The sequence below is a fragment of the Drosophila persimilis genome, unplaced genomic scaffold (genome assembly GCF_003286085.1).
Source record: "Drosophila persimilis strain 14011-0111.01,24,50 unplaced genomic scaffold, DperRS2 tig00000431-arrow-pilon, whole genome shotgun sequence".
NCBI lineage: Eukaryota > Metazoa > Arthropoda > Insecta > Diptera > Drosophilidae > Drosophila > Drosophila persimilis.
This window is the reverse complement of record NW_020825312.1, coordinates 2,268,607-2,281,467: the sequence shown is the minus strand read 5'-3', so window position 1 is coordinate 2,281,467 and position 12,861 is coordinate 2,268,607. Positions and strand designations below refer to the sequence as shown.

Sequence of the window (12,861 nt, the reverse complement as noted above, 5' to 3'; positions counted from 1 at the left end):
TCTGATTTCGATTTCGTTTGACTTTTACCTACCATTCCATACCCATAGCCATCTCCATCCCCATCTAAATCCCCTTCCCTCCTCTCTTCGACAGTTGGCCACACAATGAATATTGATTATATTAATATTTAATAACGTTTTTAAGAAGCCTTTTGAGTGTTAAATGCTTATTTATGCTCGTTGCCAGAGTTTTCGGTTGTGTGTTTCGGTTTCTGGTTGTTTTTACCCGTCACTGAGTGTGTTTTGTTGATGGAATTGATTATTATGCGTGAAATCGGACGAATAAATTCTACTGTTGTCACATCGGGCATTGGAGACCCATTGAAGACCTATTGGGTTACCGATTTCAGGTTGTTCCTTAAAAGATCTTCCTAGATCTCTCAATTCCCATCCCATCCACCATCCACCATCCACTATCCACCATCCATATTCACTTATGTATCTTTTTCGAATGATTAATAATTCAATCCCCACCAAAAAACGAAAGTTCTTGTATTTCTTGCACTTTTATTTGATACTCCCCATTTTTGGGAGACACTGCTCGCACACTTATCATACAATATAGATATCAGTTCAAAAAAAAAGGTTTAAAAAAAAAATAGTGTGCTCCGAATGGGCATGCATTGTATTGTTGGAGTTTAGAGCCTAGGTTAGGACTAAGTTATAGTTAGAGTTACGGCTACAGTTACGTACATACATTCATACTATATGTGTAGATATTGCATACTCTATAGCCTTAAATGGTGATGAGGTAAGTCGGCAGCCAGCGGCCAACGGCCGGCGATGAATAATATACTCGTACTAGTACACGTACTCGTAATAATTATACGTACTACATACTTGGAAGGTACGTACTCGCATTCGGATTCGGATTCGGATTCGCATTCGTAACTATCTATTATGCAGATGATGGAAATGTGCATTAAATGGGACAAGCGTGCACATACTCGTACGAGCATGTACCAGTAAGTATTAGTTACAATTTCAGTTAATCTAAAGCGTGTCCACACACAAATGCCGCCTACTATTGTTGCTCTTGCTCTTGCTCTTGCTCTTGCTGCTACTGCTGCTGCTGCTGCTGCTATTTCAGTTGCAACCTAGTGTCCGGACCGGGGCAAAAGCAAGACCCCGAACCGCAGCCAAGTAGGTGAGCAGCATTTTAACTTTGGTTTTCGATTTGTTTCGTCTACGAATGTAGTCGCGTCTCATGTTTCTGTCCGCGACACGCACGGATCCGCCTGCGACCGCCCTGCGGGACCCACCATTCCACGTAGTTACATACCTACGTCGCTGTCAATCACAAACGCGCACACAACTCAGGTTTTCAATTAGACTCTGCCGCCGGATCACGGGTTTGTCCCGCTAACGGTCATGCTTTAGGAACTGCAGCGTCGCCGACCCATCGGAGGATGACAGGCGGGCCACCTTTGCCGCCGGCGATTCGATTTCAGCATCGGAATCGTCGTGCACGTTGATCTCTTCATCCGAGTCGGACGATGAGTTGTCCACGGTCATGGTTGAGCCGCCCGTCCCAGTCCCACTCCCACTGCCAGGGCCACTGCCCTCCGGCCCGGAACCCACCCCGGTGGAGTAGTGCATCCGCGAGCGCTGCTCCTCGGCCACCGTCAGAGATGCTGCCACCGCATACTGCCGGGCAAGGCCCAGAAAGGCTGCCGCAGAAGGAGAGCTTACCAGACTCCGGAAGGCGCTGCGTTCTCCTCCCATCGACAGGTGGCTGGCGGCCGATCCGCAGCCTCCAACTCCAGAGGGAGAAAGCTGCTGCTGCTGCTGCTGTTGTTGCTGCTGTTGTTGCTGCTGCTGCTGATGGTAGTGGCTGAGCAGCTGCAGCGCCGCAGGATGCGTCGGCAAGTGCAGTGGATGGTGGTGATGGTGGCCCCCAGGTGGCCCGTGCAGTGGGTGCAGTATCACGGACGGAGGTGGTGCCTGCGGAGAGTGCTCTGAGCAGAGGGGAAGCGACTGCTGGGGCGGAGCAGGAGCTCCTCCCACAGAAGCCGCCGAGGCTGAGGCGCTGCTGTGATTACTGGGCGTGGGAGAGCTGGCCGGAGCGTCGTTTGATTGCTGCGAGTGCAGCGGATTCGCGGGACTGGACCGCTGCCGCTTGAGCAGGTTCATGCGCTGATGGCGACGCCACTTGGCCCGGCGGTTCGAGAACCAGACCTGTCAATGTACGAGAAACAAAAGTCAAGAAGGTGTATCCCTCAGGGGGCAATCCCTCCACTCACCTGAACTCGCGCCTCGCTCAGACTCGTGCGACTCGACAGCCTCTCGCGGGTGCTCACGCACGGATAGTGGCTCTTGTCGAACTCCTTTTCCAGCTCCTCCAGCTGCTCGGGGCTGAAGGTTGTCCGATTGCGTCGGAACTTGGGCTCATCGTCGTCGTCCAAATAGTCGGAGTCGATGTGGCGGTTCTCGTCCGCGGACTCGAGAGTGTCGTGGCTGCCCGAGCCCGGCGAAATGGCTCTGTTCGGGGGGGCAGCGCTGGCCATCAGGTGAGCAGAGCTCAGGGATCCACAGTTCGGGGCAGAGACCGAGCTGCCGGCACTGGGCGGCAGATTGGCCAATGTGGGAGCCGCCACAGACCAGAGAGCCGACGGCGGCGGCGGACCGGGCACCGATTGTCCACCTCCCACATTGCCGGCCGGATGCCAGGTGAAGCTGCCGTACGGATGCGGGTGGGGCGGGTACAGGCCATAGGCGGCGGTGCGAGCGAACTCGGTGGCCACCCGCTCGGCGGCCCGGTTTCGCAGGATGCGATTGATGCTGCTCACCGACGGGGCGGTGGCATTCGTACAGACACCTGCATGGCGGGAGGGCACAATTAGCGGGAAGTCGGGATAGAGATTCGAGATTGCAGATTGGAGATTGGAGATTGTGAGAGGCGGGGAGACTCAAAAGCGGCCGCCGATCAATCAGTGATCAATCAGAGCAGCTCCACTCGGATTATCGGGGGGACTTTGCCGCCAATTATCTTCGCTTCGCTCCTACTTACCTTCGGAGATCAGGCGCTCGCGTATCTCCCAGGCGAAGATCGTGGGGTTCTCCCGCTTGTATTGCTCGATTTTGGAGACGACCGTTGGCGTGGCTACCTTCGGCTTTGAGCCACCAATTAGGCCCGGTGGTCGCAGGGAGCCTGGAAAAGCGAACACGAGCAGAAAAACGCATGAGACAATGGATTTATGGATTGCAAGCGCGGATCTGATGACTTATGTGTCCTGAGTGATGCCCGGGCCCCTGGCTTATCCCTCGGTTTAATAGCTTTATCAACCATCGCCATCGACATTAACAATTGCGGAACAAGTGAGGGGAGAACATTTCTACGTACATACTGTTACTCTCCAGCAGCACGCACGTACCCCGAGCCCTGAGCCCCGAGCCGAGTCGAGTCGAGCCGAGCCCGTACCCAAAACCAGAAATACGCCGCATTTTGATTAATGAGCCTGCGGTCTTTAGCCACCACCAGCCAGGGTTTATGCAATTTTAAGTGGCTAAATTACACACACACGGCGCGCTCTCGACTCTCGAGTCTCGCGGTAGGGGACTCGACTCCGAATGGTAGGGCTGTGCAGGGCTGGTAGGGACATTGGATAGGGACAAGGATAATAACATGTTTATCATCAAAATTAGCAAACAAATCGAAAACAAAGTGCCTATTAGTTATCCGATTGAAAGGGGCTCGTAGAGGACGTTTAGTGAGTAGTGTCAGAGGATCTCCCAGTATTACTTACCCAACAGCTTGGAGACTGCGCCCTGCTGCGTCAGCATGTGCTGGGCGATGTCGTAGCCACGCAGGCCACCAAAGCGGGAGAACTCCAGGAGGCGGTGTTGCGACATCAATGTACCAAGCGTGCTACCCGGCCCAGCCGTTGGACCGCCACTGCTGCCGGCTGTGCCCCCGCCAGCGCCAAAGCCCGGCGGTATTTGCACAGATGGAGGCGACGTGGTCGTCGCTGCTGCTGCTGCTGCCGCTGCCGCCGCCGCCGCCGCTGCTGCTGCCGCTACTGCAATTGAACGAATGGAATCGAGTGATAATTGGCCATTGTCATCATTATTCCGGGGCTGTTGTTGGTTGTTGTGGCCGCTGTGCTGTCTCCCGACCACAATGGTTAATTATGATAAATTAGCCGTTAATTGTGTTGACTGATCTGAACTGAACTAAACTGAAGCCGATGGATGGTGACTGACTGACTGACGGACGGATGGCAGTGCCCGTTCCAGTGCCAAGCCAATGGCGATGGCTAGGCGATGGCGATTCTCCATCGAACTAATGCCAAAATGGAGTCGACATCCCACGCAATCGCAGGGCAGGGCGGATTTATCAATTTAATTGAAATGTGCCTCGCGCGTACAATTTGCGGCCAAGACAAAGGGGAAATTAAAAATTTGGCATGTACACAGCTGCTTCAAAGTCTGTGAATTACGCTAATTCGACAGAACACTAAGTATATAAATATTTACTGGCATACACATACCCGTAGAGCAGTCACAATACGTATCGTACCTTTCGGCTTGAGCGGCACTCCGTCCGTCAGTACCCAGGCCGGCCTATCCCCCATAATATGTATAATTGTCAATTAGCGCTTAAATGCGCGTTTCACTCTGCTTGTTTTCCGAGTAAATATTTTCAAGATACAATATGTATCGCCAGTACATACATACATTGTACATGTACATATATGCTCGCCATCAATTGTGCCGCAAATCAAATGAAACGAGTTATTTTCTCGAACAGAGATCATCCACAGGAGAGAGAGAGGATCAATAGTGAAACTAATTTCGAGCCAAATTTGGAAACCAGTACGGGAGATACGCGTCTGGATTAGCCGTCGGCTAATCGTCGGACAACACTTACCACTGGAGGCATGCGGGGCCAGCGATGTCATTCGTTGGGGATGGGGCTCCATTTTCCAGTGCGCGGCTGAGAGGCCAGAATTTGCAACAGTAAGCGAGCCAAGGTCACGGTTCAATGTCGGCTCTATCAACATTTCTAAGAATCGGTCTATTCGCTTAGGTTTTTATTTGGTTTTATATTTATTGTAGTTCCGTTTCGTTCCGTTCTGCGAATCACGTGTCACAACACAGTCACAATGTAGTCACAATCAAAAACATAGAAGAGGACGCGGATATCGATTATGGGACTGGATGGAGTTGGATTTGGATATGGATATGAATCCCACGGATAATGGGAGTAACGGAAAGTGCCAAGCGGAAGTGCCAATGCAGTGGGCTCTCTCTCCTGCTACTCACTTCCTTTTCGTCGTCTCACTCTTAAGTACAACCGATTTCCAATATAAATATAGAATTTAATTTAAGGAAAAAAACAACAAAAAAAAAACGTCGTCTCACTGACTCTGAAGACGGAACCCCGCACGGAACATTATTTCACTGCACATCCGACTGTCCATGAAACAGTTAGAAATCTTGGCCTTAAAGCTTGTGTAGGTATGTCCAAACGGAACTTTTACTGAACCCAAATTTTTTTGTTGTTTCGTTGTGCGCGGCCGAGAGCAAACTGTCGGTTCGGTAGTCTCGCTTTGGCCGCTAGACTCGGATCGTTTCGTTTTCTCTCGGCTCGAATTTCACCTGGCTGTGTTCCCCTGGCAGCCAGTTTTCCATCTCACTCAATGTTTGAGTGGAATATCCAGCGCAGCGCCGACCGGTTTTCCGCACTGGACTTTCATAATGGCGGCCGTTGTGGCCGTCCGTCGCTAGCGTGCGAGCGGGACAACTCTACCCTGCCAATGGGTGTAGTGCTCGCTCACAAATCAAACGATTACCGACTCGTTGCCGACGCCGACACATCACAGTGTAGCGAAGGGAGCGGAGCGGGGTGCGGTGCGGTGCAGTACGTTGGGGAGGAAGGGAGGCAGCCGCGTACTTCAGCTTCAGCTTCAGTTCCCCTAATTAGCTGCATTCATGCATTGGGCGTTAGACACTTACGAGCCATTGGAACCATTTTCTAAATCTCTTTGAACAGAGTCAAAGATGTAGTTCCCCAACTAACATCTAAATCCCATATCGATCGGTGTTTACATATGTATGTATAGTCAATTTGGAATTAAATTGGCAATATTCAACGTTTGGACAGCCCAAGTGGGTACATCTACGGATAATATAATCTGTATTGCCTTTAATAAATCAAATTTTTTAAATAAGTATTCAGTATTTCTAGCGTGCGAAAACAAACCGTAGATAAGATGGTCGACGAAGTTTATACCCCGATACCATTTTTAAACTGAAGAAACTGTTTTCCAGAAGATCTCCTACTATATTTACATTAACTTATTATACGCCAAATAATAATAAGTTTCCAAAATCATTTTAAGGCACTTGCAACTTGCTTCTATGTTTTTCTGGATTAATCTGACGATTTTCTAAAACACCCCCAGTTTTATACATTTATTTAAGAGCTAATAATATTAAATGCAAGAAAAGTTATTTGGGAAACGAACATATATAAAAATAAAAATACAAGTATAAGTCAACGAAAAAGTCTTGATTCCGATTTTCTAGCGTTTTCCGAATAGTATTTTCAAATATTTTTTTTGTAGTGGTTTAATTCAACATGGAGGGCTATTTTTTAAGTCACATTCAGAAAAAGGGGTTGTTTATGTAACGTATATAATTAGTTTAATGTATTTATATGGAACAAATTCAGTTATTCAGTGCAGTTCATCTTACCAAAAATTGATATTGCGTAAAAAAAGTAAAATTTAAATATATGTATAATCATTGAGTATACGAATTTCCATCTTGACAAAAGCTTAAGGAAAAGTTTTCCAATTTTCATTATTTACCCAGCATTTTCAGTGGAAGAATGTACTCTGTTTCACTTGGGATTCCTCTACAGGTATGCACGTATGTATATCTGAATAAAAACCCTTACATCTTCAAGTCCGTCCCTCTATGTACACAGACATCACGACTTTAGCTTTGATAAATGAAAATATGTACATGTACATATGTATGTCGTACAGGTATACAAGTTTTGCAAAGATAGGTCGTTGTCTTGGGTGCGTGATGGATGATTGATGCGCTGCCTGGGCAAAGCAATCCGATGTGAATCGAAACTGCAACTAAACTACACATGGCGTGATCAGATCAACGAGCCACACAGAACACACAGTCGAGGAGGCTGCACAGAAGCCAAATCGCATCAAAGCTTACGAATTGAGTGGCTCCCGGCGGAGTGGTTAGTGGATGGGAGACGGAAGACGGAAGACGGCAGACGGGCGACCGGACTGAATGCCGATTTAAAAAGCAATTACCTGCCCGATTCCTGGACCAGCAGCAGAAGCAGAACCATCAGAAGATGGAAATAAATCTGCAAGTGAAACGGGATGCATGTACGTATAAGTGGAGAATGCATCGTCTTGAGAGAACCGTCGATAATGAGATGTCTCACTAAGCTGATCAGAACTGCTGAATACTACGAGTATTTGCTGGTACATATGAATGTACATATGTATGTTCGGATGCAAAGTGCACATTATGGCACACATCGATCCGTATATATTGTAGTACAAATCAAATTTGTGAAAGGCGAATCATGAATGAACCAACGACGACAACGACAACGACAACGACAACAACAACGACAATGACAACGATGGGGCTGACGATGACGTTCGAGGGCTTTTGTGCCAGAGATCCAGAGCAAACGCAAACAATCGAACAGGAATAATTTACTAAGTAAATAAGACGCGAGCCCGGAGACGCTGGAGAGTAGCGTGCGCCCTCGCCCCATCGAGTGGCACTTCAACAATCAAGCATTCACACAAGCAGATGGCTCGCAGCCGTTGGCGACCACCTAAACGAAAATTTCATTTGGTTTCGGTTCGGTTTCGGCCCCGTCATCACCACCGGCGCAATCGCTGGCCGTCGTTCCTGCCGTCTCGTCCGTCTTGTCCGTCTCCTATTTGCTTATGCACACATTATCAACGTACGCCCGCCTTATGGAGTGTTTGTTTACCTAATTCGATTACCGATCGCGTCCGTTCGCTCCATAGTCCACAAGACACTTGACCAGTTGGGTGGCACACATGCTGGGGTCTTTACGAGGATTGCTTAGGGCGAGTGCAATCACACCACAGATGCAGCAGATGCAGGTGAGGCACTAATTTGAGGACTTCCCTCAAGGGGGATTCAACTTATGTTGAGTTTTTAATAAATTCTGTAATTTTTAGGTACCACAAAAGTGCATACAAATCAAATTTATACCTCCAAAGTATATTTCATTGATGTGGCAACGCCATCACTCCCATTTGAAATATAACCGACAAGTGCTAGAGATGGCACATCTTACGGATAACAGGCTCTAGAGGTGCGCAATTACCGATAGACGTATATAACTATTTGAATGTTTAACCACTAACCTAACCATACTGTATATAGATGTGCCAGATCATACACCGTACTCGTCGCGAACGAACTTTCTGCATTAGATAATTGGATTGGATTGGTTATATTAACACATGCAGAACTTTCCTGGGGCTGGCTGGCTGGCATGATGACGCGCCGGTGGCTAGACGCCTCAGCCGAAAAGCGTGGGAACCCTGTTGAAAGTTAATTGAAAACCGATGATCCCAGCTCCCAACTATATATATTTAATGATACATCCTGGCCCGCTCCGTTGATATTCCCACTTTAAATCAGCGTCCTCTTTTTGAGCCGGACGCCCTCCGGCTGCCTTCCCCGTTTGGTTGTTGCCAGATCGATACTGCAGCAACTGATATATTATTGATTTACTTGTTTTTGTGTGATCTACAACGTAGCTCTTTAAGAGAACAGCTGTCTTGAGACGGTATACCATCACATATCCATTGAAACAATAGTTCCGTAGTATTTACATCAGCAGTTCCCCACGAATGAATGAGAGATATTTACTGTTCGTTTGATAGAGTTTATTTCAGTGATTCATTGCAGGAGAGAATTCATGCGACTTCCGTTCAGGTTACAGGTGGGCGGGTGGCACTTCCGGTGTGTACTCTACTTTTTCAGCAGCAGGGGGGCTGTGTAGGCGGCAGCAGCGGCATAAGGGGCTGTGTAGGCGGCTGCGTAGGGGGAGGCGTAGGCAGCAGCGGTGTAGGCAGCGGTGTACGGAGAAGCGTAGGCGGCAGTGTACGGGGAGGCAACGTAGGGAGATGCCACATACGGAGACGCCACATAGGGAGACGCCGCCACGTAGGGAGAGGCAGCAACGTAGGGGGCGGAGTAGGCCAGGGGAGCCACGATTCCGGGCTTGGCGGCAACGCAGGCAATCATAGCGAGGACAACGGCGGCGACGAACTTGAACATCTTGGAAGGATTGGGTTTTTTTTATTGTTTTACTTGTTGAATGGAACAAATGCAACTGATGCCCAAACAGGCGGTGGGCCGTAGCTTATATAGCTATTGCCCCACACACAGTGGAGGTTGAGTGCCTGCCAAATGGCCTTGCAAGGTCTCGCGCCAGCCCAACAACCGAATTCTGAGGCCCCTCTTTGGCACGCCAGTCACGTATGTAGTAGCCCCGTAGTGGTTCGGCACAAGCGACACAAGCGTCGTGTGCTGTGGGGAAGTCTCTTTTAACTAAGCAGCATTAAGCAGGCCAAAAATTAATACCAACTACCAGCCTTTGGTTTTTCGAACGGTCGAAGGTTGCCCTGCAGGCAGACCTGCTGTGGGATTGGTGGCTATAAAACACGTCGTTCATTCAGCAATTGTCATCAGTTCAGTTTGAAACACTCGACCGTACAACAATCCATTCAAGATGTTCAAGTTCTTCGCCCTCGCCTTCGTCGCTCTGATTGCCTGCGTCTCGGCCAAGCCCGGAATTGTGGCTCCTTTCGCCTACTCTGCGCCTCTGGTGGCTGCTGGCCCAGCGGCTGCTGTCTACAGCCGGGAATATCACGGAAACTTTGCGGCACCCTACGTGGCAGCAGCATCTCCTTATGTGGCATCCCCATACCTGGCATCTCCTTACGTCGCCTCTCCGTATGTCGCTTCCCCTTATGTGGCATCTCCCTATACTGCTGCCTTCAGCGCAGCTCCTGTTCTGCTGAGGAAGTGAATGCAGGATGAATGGAACCAATGAAATGAATTTTACAAAATTATGCAAAATATAAAGCTTGTTTTAGAAATGAATGAATCTCGTTCGTTCTTACTATCGGCAATGATGATTTGGTTTAAGGTGTTTGGCGCAAAAACAAAAAAAGAACCTGATAAAACAAAGGCTACAGGCCACGGGAAGTTCTCCCCCGACGTCACTGTCTTGTAAGAAGAATGCTGCAACGTTTATAAAATTTTTCTTCGGTTTTAAATTTTATTCAGAAGTTATTTGAGAGTTCAGTTTGAGGTTGGGGCTGGAGTTTCGGCCATCATATCGGCGGTTCAATTTTTTCGCGCACTACTGATGGTGTGCAGAAAGTTTCAATTAATTATCAACCATCGATAAGCTCGATGGATTTTTCCAGCCCTAGTAGCAATTTCAACCGATAGACGTAAAAATATGTCCATCAGGTGACCGTTTAAGCCTAACGCGAATGCCACAGAGAGCGAATTTTGCTGCGATGCGGAAGTGATACTTGTATTATTGTTTGTTTTTATTATTGTTTTTAGTTATGTCTATGCCTAATGATAAATTTATTTCATTGCTGAAAACGTATGATTACTAACGATCAATACTTTTTATTAACTACACACACATCCACACAAAGATCATAAGAAACAAAATCTAAATGAAAATGAAAAAAAACACTGTAAAAAATTATGTTCTCCACATTTTTTTACCAAGCTATCCTAGCTATCGATATCAAATACAAATCTACAAAGACAATAATTTTCATAGTAGCACCATTCCCATCACTAACATTAAAAGCTTTTGTTTTGGTGCGAGCTTTTGCTTGCGAAATAATTTTGTTGCTTTCGAGCTCCCACTAAACAATCCGTCCAGTTAAAAGGCCGTCAGTGCTTAATGCTTAGTTGTTGCATAGATATTCGTAACGATAGCATATACATATTGTAGAGAAAAACAAACCAAAAGCAATGGAATTCGAAACAAACAATAGTGCCAGTAGTACCACCATCGACAAAATTGAGCCATCCCAAGCTCCAGTGCTGAATATATCTGGAAGACGTGAAGACACTCCTCGCATTTGGGAGATAAAGAAGACGGCTGATGCTACAGATCCACGGCAGGCACACCCCAAAATCAACGCTATGAGATTTCCAGTAATCCTACGTGGAATTCTGTTGAAATGTAGCTCTCCACCACCTCCAATCGATCCGTACAATGTCGACTACACACAGAGTCTGTGTTTCCTGTGTCTAAAAAAACCACTCGAACGGAAGCGTTTATACCATATGTTCCTGTCGACGCCTACGGCTCTAGGGAAGGACTACAATCAAGTGAATTCCATGTACAGTAATAGAGCAGACTTCAAAATTGTAGACCAAATAACCGTGAACACATTCTGTGCACGATCACTGTACCGCAGAGTTCAAAAACACTTTTCCGATGCTGTGTGGAACAAGAAAGGGAATGTTTTTGAGATGGAAATGATTGCAGACACAGACGTCTGGGCGATTTCACATGATGTGTATGAGATGCACAATAAGGAAATGGAAAAACTAGTTAATTACATAAAGTACTTGAGAATTACAAAGAACTGAACCAAAACTGTTTTTACATTTTTATTAAAACTCTTCTTTAAACATAGAAACTAACTATGTTGGACGTCATCGATTTACTACCCAATAAATGGTTCCGTATGGATGTTGTGATGGAGACAATCTTTGTCGTTCATATTAGTGAGATTGAGCATGGTCTTCTGGACTAAACTAGAGGGTGCTATCGACATGCGTCTTCGACACATCATTGAGCACTCGTTTATTTTTTTTGGAGATGATCACCGGGATGATCTCCCAAGCCACCCATCTGTAGTGCGGACTCTAAAACTTCGTGTTAAACTGTTGAAAGCTCCTGAATAACCTAAAGCTTTATCAACTAAACAGAGGCCACAAGAGGTATTCCGAAGAATTCAAAGTATTAAGGAAAATTCTTAAGGCCTTCGTTTATTTATATTTTTATACCCGATACTCAAAATGAGTATTGGGGTATATTAGATTTGTGGTAAAAGTGGATGTGTGTAACGTCCAGAAGGAATCGTTTCCGACCCCATAAAGTATATATATTCTTGATCAGCATCAATAGCCGAGTCGATTGAGCCATGTCTGTCTGTCCGTCTGTCCGTCCGTCCGTCCGTCCGTCTGTCCGTCTGTCCGTCCCCTTCAGCGCATAGTGCTCAAAGACTATAAGAGCTAGAGCAACGATGTTTTGGATCCAGGCTTCTGTGATATGTCACTGCTACAAAATCATTTCAAAACTTTGCCCCGCCCACTTCCGCCCCCACAAAGGACGAAAATCTGTGGCATCCACATTTTTAAAGATACGATAAAACCAAAAACGCAGAGTCGTAGAGAATGACCATATCTTTTAGACTGCAGAATCTGAACTGGATCGTATTATTATTATAGCCAGCATCAAGAAAACAATTTCATTTTTTCTCGCCCTGTCTCTCTCTAACACACACGTAGCATAGGCGGCTTTGCTTAGAGTAAAACATTAGCGCCTAGATCTCAGAGACTATAAAAGCTAGATTAACCCAATTTGGTATCCAGACTCCTAATATATCGGACCGAGACGAGTTTGTTTCAAAATTTCGCCACACCCCCTTCCGCCCCCGCAAAGGATGCAGATCTGGGGATATTCATAAATCTCAGAGACTATTAAGGCTAGAGTAACCAAATTTGGTATCCGCACTTCTGTTAGATCTCACTATAAAACGTATATCTCAAAATTTC

The 12,861-nt window shown here is 46.9% G+C and overlaps 4 protein-coding genes across 4 annotated transcripts; 2 read left to right on the top strand and 2 right to left on the bottom strand.

Annotated features, from left to right (window-relative positions):
- Positions 1-507: 507 nt before the first annotated feature.
- LOC6596181 (paired box protein Pax-6) lies at positions 508-5,364 on the bottom strand. Its single transcript, XM_002021138.2, has 5 exons — positions 4,871-5,364; positions 3,747-4,019; positions 3,011-3,151; positions 2,244-2,818; positions 508-2,178 (listed from the first exon to the last, which is right to left on the bottom strand). The coding sequence occupies exons 1-5, from the start codon at positions 5,001-5,003 to the stop codon at positions 1,363-1,365; spliced, it is 1,938 nt and encodes a 645-aa protein (XP_002021174.2). The 5' UTR covers positions 5,004-5,364; the 3' UTR covers positions 508-1,362.
- Positions 5,365-8,919: 3,555 nt separating this feature from the next.
- On the bottom strand, positions 8,920-9,328 carry LOC6596183 (cuticle protein 38). Its single transcript, XM_002021140.2, has one exon. It carries the CDS (start codon positions 9,313-9,315, stop codon positions 9,007-9,009), a length of 309 nt encoding a protein of 102 aa, XP_002021176.1. The 5' UTR covers positions 9,316-9,328; the 3' UTR covers positions 8,920-9,006.
- Positions 9,329-9,741: 413 nt separating this feature from the next.
- LOC6596184 lies at positions 9,742-10,109 on the top strand. The gene has a single exon (XM_002021141.2). The coding sequence runs from the start codon at positions 9,770-9,772 to the stop codon at positions 10,067-10,069; it is 300 nt and encodes a 99-aa protein (XP_002021177.1). The 5' UTR covers positions 9,742-9,769; the 3' UTR covers positions 10,070-10,109.
- An 840-nt stretch (positions 10,110-10,949) lies between these two features.
- On the top strand, positions 10,950-11,785 carry LOC6596185. The gene has a single exon (XM_002021142.2). The coding sequence runs from the start codon at positions 11,044-11,046 to the stop codon at positions 11,668-11,670; it is 627 nt and encodes a 208-aa protein (XP_002021178.1). The 5' UTR covers positions 10,950-11,043; the 3' UTR covers positions 11,671-11,785.
- Positions 11,786-12,861: the final 1,076 nt, after the last annotated feature.

Coding starts and splice junctions, on each gene's coding strand:
- LOC6596181 (XM_002021138.2), bottom strand. CDS start 5,003: ATGTTGATAGAGCCGACATTGAACCGTGACCTTGGCTCGCTTACTGTT. Junction 4,020..4,870: donor GGCCCCGCATGCCTCCAGTG/GTAAGTGTTGTC, acceptor GTTCAATTGCAG/TAGCGGCAGCAGCAGCGGCG. Junction 3,152..3,746: donor CGCAGTCTCCAAGCTGTTGG/GTAAGTAATACT, acceptor TCGCTTTTCCAG/GCTCCCTGCGACCACCGGGC.
- LOC6596183 (XM_002021140.2), bottom strand. CDS start 9,315: ATGTTCAAGTTCGTCGCCGCCGTTGTCCTCGCTATGATTGCCTGCGTT.
- LOC6596184 (XM_002021141.2), top strand. CDS start 9,770: ATGTTCAAGTTCTTCGCCCTCGCCTTCGTCGCTCTGATTGCCTGCGTC.
- LOC6596185 (XM_002021142.2), top strand. CDS start 11,044: ATGGAATTCGAAACAAACAATAGTGCCAGTAGTACCACCATCGACAAA.